The 14512-nt window shown below is 48.2% G+C and overlaps 1 protein-coding gene across 1 annotated transcript in view; it reads right to left on the bottom strand.

Annotated features, from left to right (window-relative positions):
- The window catches only part of ccdc80 (coiled-coil domain containing 80), a 12447-nt gene extending 3173 nt beyond the window's left edge, over nucleotides 1-9274 (bottom strand). Inside the window, exons 1-8 of the mRNA XM_034574254.1 lie at nucleotides 7726-9274; nucleotides 7360-7557; nucleotides 6372-6856; nucleotides 5924-6268; nucleotides 4881-5037; nucleotides 2591-2727; nucleotides 1306-1457; nucleotides 50-153 (exon numbers count right to left, since the gene is read on the bottom strand). Of these exons, the coding sequence (XP_034430145.1) occupies nucleotides 50-153; nucleotides 1306-1457; nucleotides 2591-2727; nucleotides 4881-5037; nucleotides 5924-6268; nucleotides 6372-6856; nucleotides 7360-7557; nucleotides 7726-8404 (2257 nt within the window). The 5' untranslated portion in view covers nucleotides 8405-9274. The remainder of the gene's footprint in view (nucleotides 1-49; nucleotides 154-1305; nucleotides 1458-2590; nucleotides 2728-4880; nucleotides 5038-5923; nucleotides 6269-6371; nucleotides 6857-7359; nucleotides 7558-7725) is intronic.
- Between the last annotated feature and the right edge of the window lie 5238 nt (nucleotides 9275-14512).

Here is a 14512-nt window from a genome sequence, read left to right as displayed (position 1 = left end):
TTCCATCACGTTCAGGTTCCATCAGGATGAGTGGTTTCAGGAGACTCACCCAGGTTGCAGGCCTGGCTGTTCAGGGCGTAGAGCTGCTGTTGATAGGCCCACTCCTCGTCGTTGGGGGCGGAGATGATGAACAGGCGACGTCTCCATCGGAACCTGCAATCACAGGAAAGTTCAGCCTGGACCTAAGTGGCACGTTGGCGCAGCAGTGAAAGCTCTGCGCGGAGACGAGGCGTTCGAGCCTGTTCACTGACACGCTCCCCGACTGCCAGAGGCTGACAATCCCAAATTATGGTCAGAAACCTGCCAGATCTCAGCGCTGCGATCTGGAGCCGGAGTCCAGGTCTCCATGGCAACAAGAGACACCCTGTCTGGTTCCGACATCTCGTGTGTGACGGCAGCGATTCAGCCTTGAGGGACAAACTAAGGGTTTGTGTTACTTTTAATATCCGTGGAACACACTGTGCTGCGATTTGCCAAAAGCTGCTTATAAAGGCCATAAACTGTGGTTTGATTATTGAGCACAGCAGCAGATGTTTGACGGAGGAGGAACCGCCTGCCGGGACCACCCAAAGAACTCCGACCACCAGATTCTCAGAGGAACTCTCTTCAAGGACTTCTAGTGTTTTCAGTCCGACGAGGTCGAGATCTATAAACCCAGTGGCTGGTAGTTGTGTTTCATGTTTAAAGAAACAGCTTATTTGTACACGACTGTCAATAATGTGCACCCAGCTCTGTGGCGGTAGTTTCAGGAAACCATCAAACATATTGATCCAGTGGATGAACCCATAAAGACGTGGTTTTCTGAGCTTGACCTCAACACCACCCTGCATCGCTCTGTGACGCACGGCAGCCGAACCCGAGCTCACAGCAGCTCTCACGGCCGAATGGAAGCAAAGCCCAGGGTTTCAAAGCCCTGAAGAGACCAACCGGCAGAGTACATCTCTGAAGCAACACTACGTAGTTTTTAAACCTTAAAATAAAAGCTTCAAAATCATTCTGATGGTATGCAAAATTATAATAGGAAGAATGGCAGGTCTTTCATTGCCACAGCGCCCCCTGGAGGCCTCTAACTGAGTGAATATTGGAGGAACCTTCAGGTGGCGAGAGCTAAAAGAGGCCGAAGGGTTCAGGACAGATGTCGACCTGGTGTTGTGGTTGTTGGACAGTGAGTCCGAACTTTTGCTGGACTGTGAAAAGTTGTCTCTTCACTGGTTAATCTTCAGGAACCAGGTCATTTCCATGGAGGTTCAGCAAGTTAACCAAACAAGTCGCCTGAGTACAACCGAGTGAATCTTTCAGTCTCACCTGGAGAGGAAGTTCTCCAGCGACCGGGGCTTGTCCTCCTTCTTGCACTCGACTCCATCCCTCTTCTGCTGCTCCATCTCTCGGATGCGGGAGGAGAAGGTGTCGACGTAGTCGAACACGGCCTTCATGGCGATGGGGACCTCGTAGGATTGCTGACAAAAGAACATCAACGGGAAGCGGTCATTCTCCGCCAGAGGCTGATTTGAAGCCACAGAATAAATACATCAATGTGTCCGTGGAAGAACAAACACCACATCTGGAAACATCACAGAGGAGGAGAGAACAGAGTTCAACCTGTTTCCAATAACATGATGGAGGGAAGGTTATCGTGCGAGCTTTGCCACATGCCGAGCGTTCTCCAGAAGAACTCGAGGGAAAGCACCGCATCGCGTTTCATTTTAGAAATCTCTACATGAATATCTAACACATGCAGGAAAATGTAACACAGCCGCACAAACACTCTCACACCTTCCTCTGGGTTGTACTGACTCCCACCCTCCTCCTCCTCCTCCTCCTCCTCCTCCTCCTCCTCCTCCTCCTCTTCCTCTCTGTCTCATGCCCACACCCACATCCTCCAACATTCACAGACGTCCCTGTCTCGGCCTCTGTCAGCGGAGACATGAACACTGGTCTCTTTGATGAGTCCAAAAACAGCCTGGTGGTTTACCCTGGCACACACACACACACACACACACACACACACACACACACACACACACACACACACAATGTCATGTAGTGTGAATTAAAACAGTGTTTTCGTGGCGGCAGCGTGAGGACAGGTCCGTCCAGCTTCAGAGAGCAGGAGACGAAGTGTCGGGCCGACGGACGCTGAGCGTGTAAATAGGAGATTTTTAAAAAAACAGCAGAGTCATAAACGAAGAAGAAAAACAACTTATTTCTGGCACAACGTGAAACTTTAGAGGTTGATTATTAAAAGCACATTCAGAATTTTAAAATATCACGAGACGTCTTTTACAGCCTGTCCACATTCAGGGACTGGAGCCTTCGAAGGACCCTGAAGACGAGGACGAAGTAAGTACTTTTACACTCTTAATATATTCATTTAAATGTTCGATGATTAAACTTCTCACTAAAACCCCTTATTCTGGTTAATTAATTACAAAATGTGCATAGACACAAACAAATGTATTTTCAATAAAATATGTTTATGTTTTACAAATAACTCAAACCTGGCATTGCCATCGGCACATTCAGTCGGGACGGAGCTCAGAGGAAGCAGCTCCCACATGCGGAGGACACGAGACAGAGAACCAGGTCCTACCTTGACCCTCATGTCGGTGTCGGTCAGGACCATGTAGAAGTCATCGTGCATCATGCTGAACTCCTTCCTCAGCTCCGTGATCAGGTCCTGGTTCACCAGGTCCTCCTGACGAAGACCCTTCATCGACTTGTCGTTCTCTGGAGACGAAGGAGACACAGTGGTCAGGTTCTGGGAGTCAGGACTTCTTCATGCAAACTTCATTTTTGAACTCGAACACAAATTTACAGTGGAATTCTGTGACAGAGAAAATAAATCAGAGAGTGAGAACTGTAGGTTTGAGGGACGTCTTTACATGAAACAATTGTGATGCAGAGTTTTGCCATCAAACAAACCATAATAACACGTGAGGAGTAAAAGGTGTTTCCTGTTGCTGAGCTCTTTGAATCGTGTGTTTGACAGTAAAGTGACGAGTGGAAACACGACCAGTGAATCGGGGACGAGTCCACAAAGAGCAGCTTTGATTCACTCAGATCTGGCAGAGACGAGGCCGACGAAATTTACTGTAGCCGGCGTTTATACAGGCCAGAGCCTTTAATCACCACTCCCTCCACACACACACACACACACACACAAACACACACACACACACACACACACACACACAGACACAAACACACACACACACAGACAGACACACACAAACACACACAGACCACAGAACAGTGTTTCTCGGTGGTTGTTTCCCCCACGCTGTGATGTGTAATATGTATGAGGCCATCGAATCAGGAAAAACCCACCACAAACACACACACACACACACACACACACACACAAACACACAAACACACACAGTCGTACAGCCGGTGTTGCTGAGCAACCAACAAACTTAACACTCACACTTTGTGGGAGGTTTAGTTCAACAACTGCTTCTTTCAGTGAGGAAAGAACATGTTGTTTGTACACAGCACATGTTCACACACACACACACACACACACACACACACACACACACACACTCACCCTCTGGCTGGTAAATGGAACAAAACTGTAACCGAGAGGTGAGGTGGGGGGTGGGTGACGTAACTTTTCCACTTTTCCCAGAATTCCATGTGGATTAGATCTCGTTGTCATGTGGAGTGACACTCGTAAGTTCTGCAAAGTGAGTCTGAATGTCTTGATGTTAACTAACTGCAGCTGAGACGGCTGTAAAATCGTCCCCTAAAATGTCGGACTACCAAAAATAAACAACACAACACTTCCCATTATAACAGCAGTGGTTTGGAGGGGCATTTTAAAGAGCTGTGTGTGTGTGTGTGTGTCTGTGTGTGTGTCTGTGTGTGTGTGTCTGTGTGTGTGTGATGAGTCAGCCCACACATCCTTCCACCGAGCTTCAAGTAAATCAGTTCTGTAGTTTTCATGTAATTCTGCAGAAAAACAAACCAACAAATGGAGGAGGTGGAATAATAACTTCCTCTGCGGAGGTAAAGAAACAGAGTAAACACGTCGGTGAAGTTTGAGCACAGAAACTAAGACGATGTGAATCAGAGGTCAGCGTCCGTCACCTGCACAGAGACGTGCACAGCAACGTGCACGTCTCTGTGGCTTTGGCAGAGTCACTGTTCATTCTGAATGTTTCACTTGGAGCAGAGTTCAGTGCTCGAATCCTCCAGTTTGACATGTTGTGAGGACGATAGGACAGAGACAGGACAGGAGACGTGGCAGGAGACACTGCTCCTGTCTCTGGCTTCACATGGTGAACGTGTGAAAAGCAAGAGGAGAGGAAGTGAGACGGAGAAGAAGAAATGTCCAGTTGAACATAGGGAGGATTCATGTTTACAGAAAGAAAACCTAAGACTTTCCACAGAAGAACTGAGATTATACTTCACTTTTTAAAGATTCAAGTCTATTTCTCACATAAAGGAATGAAAATTATAAAAAAATAAATCAATTATCCTGTGAAAAAACTCCTAATGTCGCATTCCCTATGAAGTCCATCAGACATCAGCCCCTTCATGACATACAGGACTTTTACAGGCTGACGCGAGGAGAGAAGACTAAAATAAACCTCATCTCTTTTCTTCACTGTGAGATGAAAACACAGAAAACATCCACTGAGACTCTGGCTTCTCATAAACAATCATCCACAGTGTGACTCAGCAGCTGCGAGCTCCACGAGCTGCCCTGCGCAGGAGGCGTTCACCCGACCAGATGGAAGCGCTGCTGGGAACACGTCTGAGAGAAGTGGCAATCATCTCCTGCCTGGATATCTGAGGTACAAACTTCTTTCAGAACTAAAGAGTGTAATAAAGAGTAAGAGTGAGAGCTGAGCCTGCAGCTGGGAGCCACTCACCCAGCTGGTAGTGGTCGATCTTCATGGTGGAGTTGGTGAGGGAGCCGAAGATGGTGATGATGGACACTTTCCTGATCGCCATTTCACACACCGACTCCAGGTACTCGTCCCTCTGCTGAGCATACATCCTGTGGTCCTCGCCGGGGGACGTGACCAGCTGGAGGGAGGGAGGGAGGTTAGGGTGTCATGTGTGCACAATGAAACGCACACACACACACACACACACACACACACACACACAGTGTGCGGCAGAGGTGATGTTTACATTAACCTGCAGGCGTAGGATGGGGCATATTTTCCCAGCCTGCCCAGAGCTGCTGTGATAAGAATCTATAGGGAGACACGCAGTCTGTTCGCACACAGCTGTGCAGCGTCTCAGGTTTCTGCTCCACATAGTTTACGTCTCCTCATATGGCAGCAACTTAAATATATGATTATAAAACACATAAAAACAGACAGATTGGAAATAAAAAAGGGGAACAAGTGAATGATTATCTGCCTCGAAGCACAGGCAAATGACGAATCCAGATGTTGAGATGTTTGGCTTTTAAAAGTATCTTTCCAGTTGATTCCTAAAACAAACTCCCTCCGGTTGGACTTGTGATAAACTATAGATCAGGTCCTTTTCCTGCTGCTCAACACTTCCTGTCAAACGCTGCAGCGTCGTCACGTCCAGCTTCACAACTCAAGACCAAGAGGTTCTGTCGGAGATTCACGACCCTGATGTTTAATGGTTTCATCAGACTCTGATCTGTGAGTTTACACACGTCTGGTTTACTTTCTTTTATTGTGAAAAAGTAAAAAGAGAGTTAAATAGAAACCTATAGCAAGAAATCATATAGACAATAGAACCTAGAAATTGAACCTGATTAAATGTTGTGCATGTGTGAGGTGGGAGTTGATGGATCATAACACTTCTACATCTGAGGAGGGTTAGTGTTCAGGTTAGGGTTAGGGTTAGGGTTACCTTAACCTTAACCTGAACACTAACCCAGGAGAGTAAGTGAGCCCTTGATTAACAGACAGTTACGTCTCGCTCTCACCAGCAGACGCCTCCTGTGTTCGAAGTAGTCCAGGAAGGAGGTCAGGGATCCTTTCGGAGGCGGCGTCGGCTTCTTGGTTAGTTTTGGGTAGTCGTCCGTCTCGGGGTATTTCACCAGCTTCTTCCCATTCTTCTTTCCCCCGATCTTCCCCTCCTTCGAAGCCTTCGCTCTCCTCTCGGCTTTCTTCACCGCCTTGTCGTTCTTCTTCTTCTTCTTGTCGTGCTTATTGTGTTTGCCCTTGACCTTCTTCGTTGGGCTGATGTTGGTGAAGGATTCCGTCTCCTCGGGATCGACCGCCGTTGGTTTGATGGGAACGTACCTGTCCTCATACTCGTTGGTCAACACCTGCACAGATAAAGACGTGTCATTGGTTAAATGTACTTTTACCACAGAGAAAGAGGATTCAGCAGGACGACTCTTTAAGAATATGATTTCAGAACCAAATCACCTTCTCGGCTCCGGTCTTCTTCTTGGTGGGTTTGATCTTGGAGGGTCTATGTGTAGCCGGTACGATCCGGCGGTCGTGTGGATCTCTGTTGTCCTTGTCGGTGCGGTTGTCTCCGGACGGCGTGGTTTTCTCTCTGCGGGTGTCGTAGTAAGGGTCAGCGGTGGTTCTGGGGGCTGGGAGCCACGGGGCTGTGGTGGGAGCTCTGGTCGGCCTCTGGGTGGTGCTGGTGGTGGTGGGTCTCTTTGTCGTGGTGGTTCTCCTGGTAGTGGTGGCTTTGGTGGTTGTTGCTCTGGTTGTTGTTGTTGTTGTCGCTCTGGTTGTGGTGGTGGTGGGGGGCCGGGTTGTAGTTGTAGTTGGGGGGGTCGTTGTGGTGGTTGGTCGTGTTGTGGTCGTGGTTGCAGCAGTTGTGGTTGTTGTTGTTGTTGCCTGTGTGGGTTTCCGAAGGATCTTCTTCCCTGGTTTTCTTTCTACAGGTGTGTCTATGGCTACACACACACACACACACACACACACACACACACACACACACACACACACAGACACACACACACAATTAAAAAACAGTCGTCGAATATCTTTCTTTAAATATATTTCCTCACTTGTCTTCAGTGACTGTTTCCTCTGAGATCTTTGCCCCAATGGATATAAATGTGTTCGTGCTTCTCAGAGACAGAATAAGAACCACGTCTGCTTCAAACCTGGATTATCCACAAAACACACTCGGAACGATTTCTCCTTGTGATGATGTTGTGCCAAATAAGGAAAAGCTACTTTTTTCTGGAGAGAGTTGATGTTATTTTTTGATGCGATGTTCTATTGCCGTGAAAACCACAAACTAAATTACATTTTGCCTGCAGCCGGCAACACAAGTCTGCGATGACTCGCTCAAATCCAAACGATCTGCATGTTTAGAGTACAAGAGAACATGGAGATGGAAGGAGGTGGCTTCTCCTCCTGTGACGGTTAGAAATGATTTTAGGAAACTCACCTGTGCGCGTGCCCTCCTCCACTTGACCCTCCACACCAGCTCCTCTGCACTTCTGCACGAAGCCCTTCTGCCGCATCTTCTCCAGCCTCCTCATGGGCGACTGGTCGATCACCTCGTACATGGCCTCCAGCCTCACGGGGTACGGGTACCTCTCCTCCACCTGCAGGGTCTTCTTCAGCAGCACCATCCCAAACTTTCCTGCAGGTCAGCACATCACGTGTCAGGTGAATAGTGTTTTTATGCAGATGATGAGCTGAGCGTACTTTCAGGTGTGTAACCAGAATATAAAACATTCAGACAAACTCAAACATGCACAAAGTACGGTCACAGTGTCATCACCTCCCTGAGGACCTGAACCATCTTTACCTTTCTCCAGTTTGAGGACGTTCATGAGTCTGGGGATCAGAGCAGTGTCCAGCGGCTCCTCCATCACCTTCCCCTCCGTGGTGATCCTCCTCACCTTGCCTCCCATTTCCCCCTCCTGGTGAAAAATGACGATCTGCTGGACATGTCGCTCGGCCAGCTCGCAGTACACGTCTGGTTTCAGGAGAGACATCATCAGGCGGTAGTAACCGTCAGATTCATGAGGCGCAGAAATCACCAGCACGCGGTTCTTCCCTGCAAAGCTGGCCAGAAGGTTTGGTGACCCGCCGCTGCTGGGCATCCGGCTCACCCGGGCTCTGGCCCCTGGAGTGCCCTCATCTTTCTGCAGGTCCGGTGCAGTGGGGGAGCCAGTCTGCGCGGCCACCCCTCTCCGTGGCACCAGCCCCTGACCCCCTGCTCTCCTGCCCTGCACAGTCCTCTTCCTGGTGTAAACAGGAACCCCCTCATCACCCTGAACCTCGTCCCCTTCCTTGGGGCTGTGCACCGAGATGGCCGAGCCAAACCCAGGACGCACACGTCTGAGGAGGCGCCCCTGGTCCTGTGCGCCCTCCGGGGCATGTGCCAGTCTTACGCGTCGGTGCCTGAGAGGAGTCTGTCTGTCGGCTTCTCCTGTCCAGGTCAGCACAGACATGAGAAGTACACAGAGAACAGCAGCCCTCATTGTGGCGAGGTGTCAGATACAGTCGGCTGAACACTCACTGAGGGACAGATGAAGATCCAGCGCTGGAGCCGAGATCCTGGCGCGTCTTTAGCGCATCTGAGGTCGAATCAATGAGTTCCAGATGAAGACAAACACATAATAGATGGAAGTGACAGGATCTGCTTCAGATCATCGCTCCTGCTGGAGGAACTCACTTCACTGGCGGATCTTTGGGTCACAGACACGGAGAGAAGGAGAAAAGTTCGCTGTGCGTAAAGTTATATCCACAACTTGGTTTCAGCGACACTTCCGTTATCAAGTGTAATCCAAGGAGAGAGAGGATCATCTCTAAAAACACGAGCTTCCAAAAAGTGAAGTAGCTTCTCAACTTTTCCAACACGTCACATCTCCAGAAAATACACGTTTTCACTCTGTGAGAGTTCAACTCATCCAGTGAATCCTCCGTCAGTGTTTTCTATTCCCAACGAAGTGCGGGTCGAGAAGAAGCGTGAAGTGGGTCCGAGTCCGAGTCCGGGTCCGAGCCTCCTCTCAGGTTCTCCTCTCAGGTTCTCCTCTCAGGTTCTCCTCTGGCAGGACGCAGCTCTGGAGCTTCTCCCGGAATGTGCGCACAGACCAAACCTCAGCCTCCGGACTCTTGGCGGCGCAGCAGCAGGACCTGCCCCGGGACCGTCGGCTGCCAGTTCCCTCTGCTACCCCCCCTCCCCCAGAAACTCTCTATCCGCGGGCTGGGCTGCTTTCACCGGAGCACAACGTATTAAGTGGTTGAGTAAAATACATTGAAACTAAAAGTAAAACACCCCCCCCCCCCCCCCCTGTGGGACAGATTACTGGGAAGATAAATGACCACAAGCAGACTCAGTGTCAAGTTCCCCGTTAAACCAACAGAGACACGCCCCCAGGTCCCATCCCAGCATCACATCCTCCAAGTGGAGCAGACCCCCCCTCCAGCTCCAGAGGGCTGCTGCTCATGCTGCTCTGGAAACGGTGTATTTAAACCCAGAGGCTCGGTTTGCTGCTCCCACTGTTTACAGCCGTGTGATTACAAGAAAAGAGAATATTGTCTTTACATGTTCGATGCCAGGATCTCAGTCTTTGCTCTTTAACGACGATTCTTTCCATTTCCTCTCAGAACGTTTCCCCGTTGAGCTTCTAATTAAAGCCCATAAGTAAAGAGTCCAATAAACCACGAGGCCCGAGCCACATCCACTCTCACTGCAAAACAGAAGAACAGAAGAAACTCCACTAACCTCCGCCTGTGCAACGCATATTATGTCAGGAAATAACCACAACTTTCTATTTTCATAGCAATTTCATCCATTTTCTTTTAAATTGTTCTGTTTCTCTTCCTCCCTCAGTGCTGAAAGTGATATTTATCAGCGGTGAGGTTCGATGCAGCTGGAATCAATATACATTCCTGGCTCCGCTTTTGTAAACTGATGCTGAAGCATTTTTCCACAACAACTGGAATTCTCCTGAATCCCCCCCCCCCCCCCCCCCCCCCCCCCCCCACCCTGTTTCAGTTTGACTGAAATACACTTCATTAAAAACTAAATGATCAGCTGCCACTGGAAGACATCTCCTCCTCAGCAGCTCCGGCAGGAACAGGAGGATGTCAGCGGTTTATTCGCTCCCTCACACTGGAACTGGAGCTGTGTGGAGAACGAGGGATGTGTCTGTCACATGCAGGTTCCTGGAACTGCCACTGAAGAGATACTTTCTGGGCGATGATGAGAGAAGTGCCTGGAGCTTCCTGCGCTGCTCCTGGTGTCAGCAGATACAGTCAGAGCAGCTGCAGGGCGGAGGACGACTGTCAGGAGGAGTTCAGTGTGTTTGGGTTCAACTTGGAAACAACACGGAGGTTGTGCTCCTGTTTTTAAGGGTTGAACTGTCACATTACTGAGCTGACAGCATCACACTGAGCGCTGCTCGCTGCACGTTTCCTCCTCAGAATGTGAAGTCTGCACAAGTCCCTGGGATTTGCTCTCTAATTAATTTCTATGCATGTAATCCCTGTGTTCCTCTGAATATTCAAACCATTAACTTCACTGGGAAAGAGCAAATCATTCCCAGGACTGTATCCATCCGGATGCTTCTTTATGACTGAGCTTTACTACAGTCAGACAAGGCAGTCAAGTCGTATAAGAGGAGATACACACGTTCATGTCCGTCGCACACGAGGGAAGCAGATGCACACGTGAAGGCTTCAGACTCAACACATGGTTTGTGTTCACATGTGCAGCTGATACTGACCCAGTGACCTGAACATCCAGCATCCAGGCGATCAAACAAACACAAAGTGCTCCATCACTTTCTGAACTTTACGACATGATTTCAGCTTCGGAACAGTTGTTATGCACATTGCACAAATTGCAGATGAGAATGTGTTGACGCTGGAAAGCAGACAAACCAAAGTGTATTGGGTGGACGAGCTTTTCCCACAATGCACTAGGGAAATGATGGAGAAACCTCCAGCTGGAAAAGATTTGAAAGGAACTTGCAACTGTGAGATGTGGGACATCTGTGGGAGGAGCTAGGAAAAGAAACAACAAAGCATTTACTCTTTGTTAAGTTTAACACATTAAACCCACAACAGTTTAATTTATAAACGTCCTAATGTGGCTCAGCTCGAGTCTTCAGGAAACTTTGCTGAAGAGAGAACGTTTGTTTTTTCCTGCACCACCCCGTGTCCTGTTAGAACCAAACTCTTCACAAAGTCCGACATCCCACTCAGATCTGCAGACATCTGCGTCTCACATGCTCGGTTCAGAGACTCCGTGGGGACGGGTCACGTGTCTGAAACCTCCACGACTGAGTTACAGCTCCAGAGGTCGTGATAACTCTCACAGGTCCCATAAAGCAGTCAGTGGAGTGTGGCTGAATGATACATCGCTGACTTTGAGACGGATTCAGCGGATGCAGCCACACCTCGATGTTTGTTCCTCCCTCCCCCCCCCGACCCTGAATGTCTCTTTGTCACCATGATGTCACAGAAACACACGGATCAAAGGGAAACTGTGTGTTTCAGGTCTCATCAGCTGATTCTCGGAGGTTTCCTCTTCTACATCAGCAGACCGACCCAACGGTGGAAACACGAGACGCTTTGTGAAACTCTGTCTCGCTCCACAGCGACGTCCTGACCCCGGTGGATTCGTGTTGACGCTGCTCGTCCAGTCTGGGGCGGGATTCGTGAAACACGATGACCTCTGACCTTTCCCCTTGACCCCAGAGCCCTCCTCCTGTTTTATCAGCCAGCCGACAGATCAGTGAGAGGGAAACCTGCACACATTCGCATTTACACGACGGGTGGGTGCACGCAGACAAAACAGTCTACGATTCTTTATGATGCTGAAGTGATGGAAACACAGCAAAGAGTTCTGTGATATTTCATCAACTCAATGTACGACAAAGATAATTCTCCTGTCAGGTGTAAAGAACAACAAGTTCTGACAAAAACTAATATCTGACATAAAAAACGTTTATAAAAACTAAAACTAAGAACAGCTTTGATTCAGCTGTTTCCCCACGAGCCTCAGAGGCAGATCCCTTGACCACATCCACCCACAGAGCTTAGAAATAAAAGGGCGGCGCTCACAGACGACCAGAAATAACCCGATGACTCTCATGTGTTGTTTTTTAGTGGAGCTCAGCGGGACTGGAACATAGAAAGTATTTCTGAGTAACGTGCAAAGAGACGAGTCCGGCTGCAGATCTAAAGCTGATCACACTACAAAGAGTTTCTCTTTTTACTGTCGCTCTCGTTTCTTCTCCTCCTTTGTTCCTTTCAGCGCCGTCTCGTTGTCTTTCACTCAAACGTGACTTCACATGTAAAAACCCAACGTGTCTTTGTAGGTACATGAGTGCACGTGTGTGTGTGTGTGTGTGTGTGTGTGTGTGTGTGTGTGTGTGTGTGTGTGTGTGTGTGTGTGTGTGTGTGTGTGTGTGTGTGTGTGTGTGTGTGTGTGTGTGTGTGTTTCTGGCTCCTGGGTGTGGAGCCTGTAATCCCGACCACAAGTGATTTTGCTGAGACCCTCATCTCACGTGCACACCTTGTGCAAACAGAAGGAAAAGCCCATAGTGAAGGATTCTTTATGTTGAGGAGGGCGAAAGAAAGACGAGGCAAACATTACACATCAGCTCATATTACTATGATTATCATGATTATTATCATATTATTATATTATAATGGCACAAAAGAAAGTCTGAAAGTATAAAGTCATCATTTGGTCCATAGACTGTAAATAATGATGGACGTACAGGTCATAAACTCCTCCGTGTTAGCAGATGGGACAAAGTAAAACATCAGAGTAGACGTTAAATAAATGTTTGTAAAGATGTTTCTGTCATTTCAGGTCGTTCTCATCTCACTGATGTTTGTTCGAGTGTTTCTGATCCGTTTGGTTTGAATCAGTTATTTGATGATTTAAAAACAGGCTGAGACGTGATGATTGACAGCTGACACTGACTCCTGATTGGTCGAGATGTGTCACTGCTGCACCGACTCCAAATGACGTCCACAGCACCAGATGGCAGCGTTTGTATCAGAGAGGTTTTAGCTTCGTTTATACTCAGTGGGGGGGGGAGTGGAGACAAGTCTATGATTGAGCCTTTACAGTGAGAATCTGTCTGATTCTGATGATAACTGATGCAGAAGATCAGAATTATGTGTTGGAAATAATGAGAAAATGCTTTAAATTCACGCCTCAGTTCTCCGGTTCTGGATCTTCATCACTCTGCGTTCAGTTAAACAAACCATCATGGCCGACAACACAACCATTGAGACACGTGAATGGATTCTTCAGTAAAGTTTGCTCAGCTAAGTAGCCTCTAAGTGTGTGAACCCACTGGTGTGAATGGGTGTGTATTAGGACGATTATGTTCATGTGTCAACCAGACTGCAGCGATTGGACTGGATTTCAGTGTGAGGCCGGGGCCATTCATCACGGCGATGGTAGGAGCCTTTCACAGCGGTGAAACCTCATCGGGGTTCTGTGGTGTGGGGGGGGGGACAGACCCTGAGTCAATCCCCACATGGACCACAGCTCCGCGGCTAATGAGCCCAACATGTGGGACCCTCAGGTGATGTTTGTTCTGCTCTGTGGAGCGCGGTGATAAATTAAAGAGGAAGATGTCAGAGACTCTAAAGACTTCATCAGGATGGATGGACCTGAAATACAACCTGGGTGCAGCTTGATTGAATTTAAGGGATTTGTTGGAGGTCGACACTGTGGTAATCCTACGATTTTACTGCTTTACATCATATTTTATATTTAAAACATCTCACCTGTTGATTTTACTGTCATTATTCTGGGGTTCCATGTTATCTGTGATTTCTAAAGCTCGATCCCCACAGAACTATTTTTCTTTATTCAATAGAGCTTCAACCTTTGTTCACTTGTGTCGTCTTTGAACCATTGAACCATAGAAACTAGTTAAAGTTCAGATGAATCACACACGAAACATATGATCACCTTCTAAAATACATGATGATATAAAATAGATGCTGGACGGAGGCGTGGAGAGAACACACAGAGTCACAGAGGCCTCAGCAGGTTGGAACCTGGAGTCTCGGGGCTGTGACTCCTCAAAACGACGCAGCTATCCATCCGTCATCTACACAGGTCACCAGCCAATCACAGGTCCAACAGAGAAACAACCAGAGCCAGCACCACACCCCCGCGCTGCCCTCTTCGACTCACTGCAATATAATATGATACTCAGTGTTTTCAAGTTCCTTTTGTTCTCTGGATGCTGACTCGTGGTCAGATGAGTGATGCCATGAGGTCTGGAGGTTAATTTGTACATCCCCGCAGGAAGTTAAGAAGTGAAACCAGAGATCAGCTGAATGTTCCAGGAGTGGATTTACAAGGGTCTCCGTTTTGTGTCTTAACCGAGTCACCAGTGTCTGATCACATTCAATATCATCCTGGTTTCAGTCCAGGGCTTCGTGTCAAAGAGCAGCCAGAGGAATTTTAATTCTTCCACAATAAGTCAGAGATACTTTGAAAGAAAATACTGATTTTAACACGTGTGGAAACTTCAATGATTCCCACAAGGACACTGAGTCACCGCTGCAGACGGGACCAGGAGACCAATGAGAAGCAGAGTTCA

The sequence above is a fragment of the Hippoglossus hippoglossus genome, chromosome 21 (genome assembly GCF_009819705.1).
Source record: "Hippoglossus hippoglossus isolate fHipHip1 chromosome 21, fHipHip1.pri, whole genome shotgun sequence".
Classification (NCBI taxonomy): Eukaryota; Metazoa; Chordata; class Actinopteri; order Pleuronectiformes; family Pleuronectidae; genus Hippoglossus; species Hippoglossus hippoglossus.
Note: the sequence above shows the minus strand (reverse complement) of the source record. Positions and strands in the feature narration are given on the sequence as shown.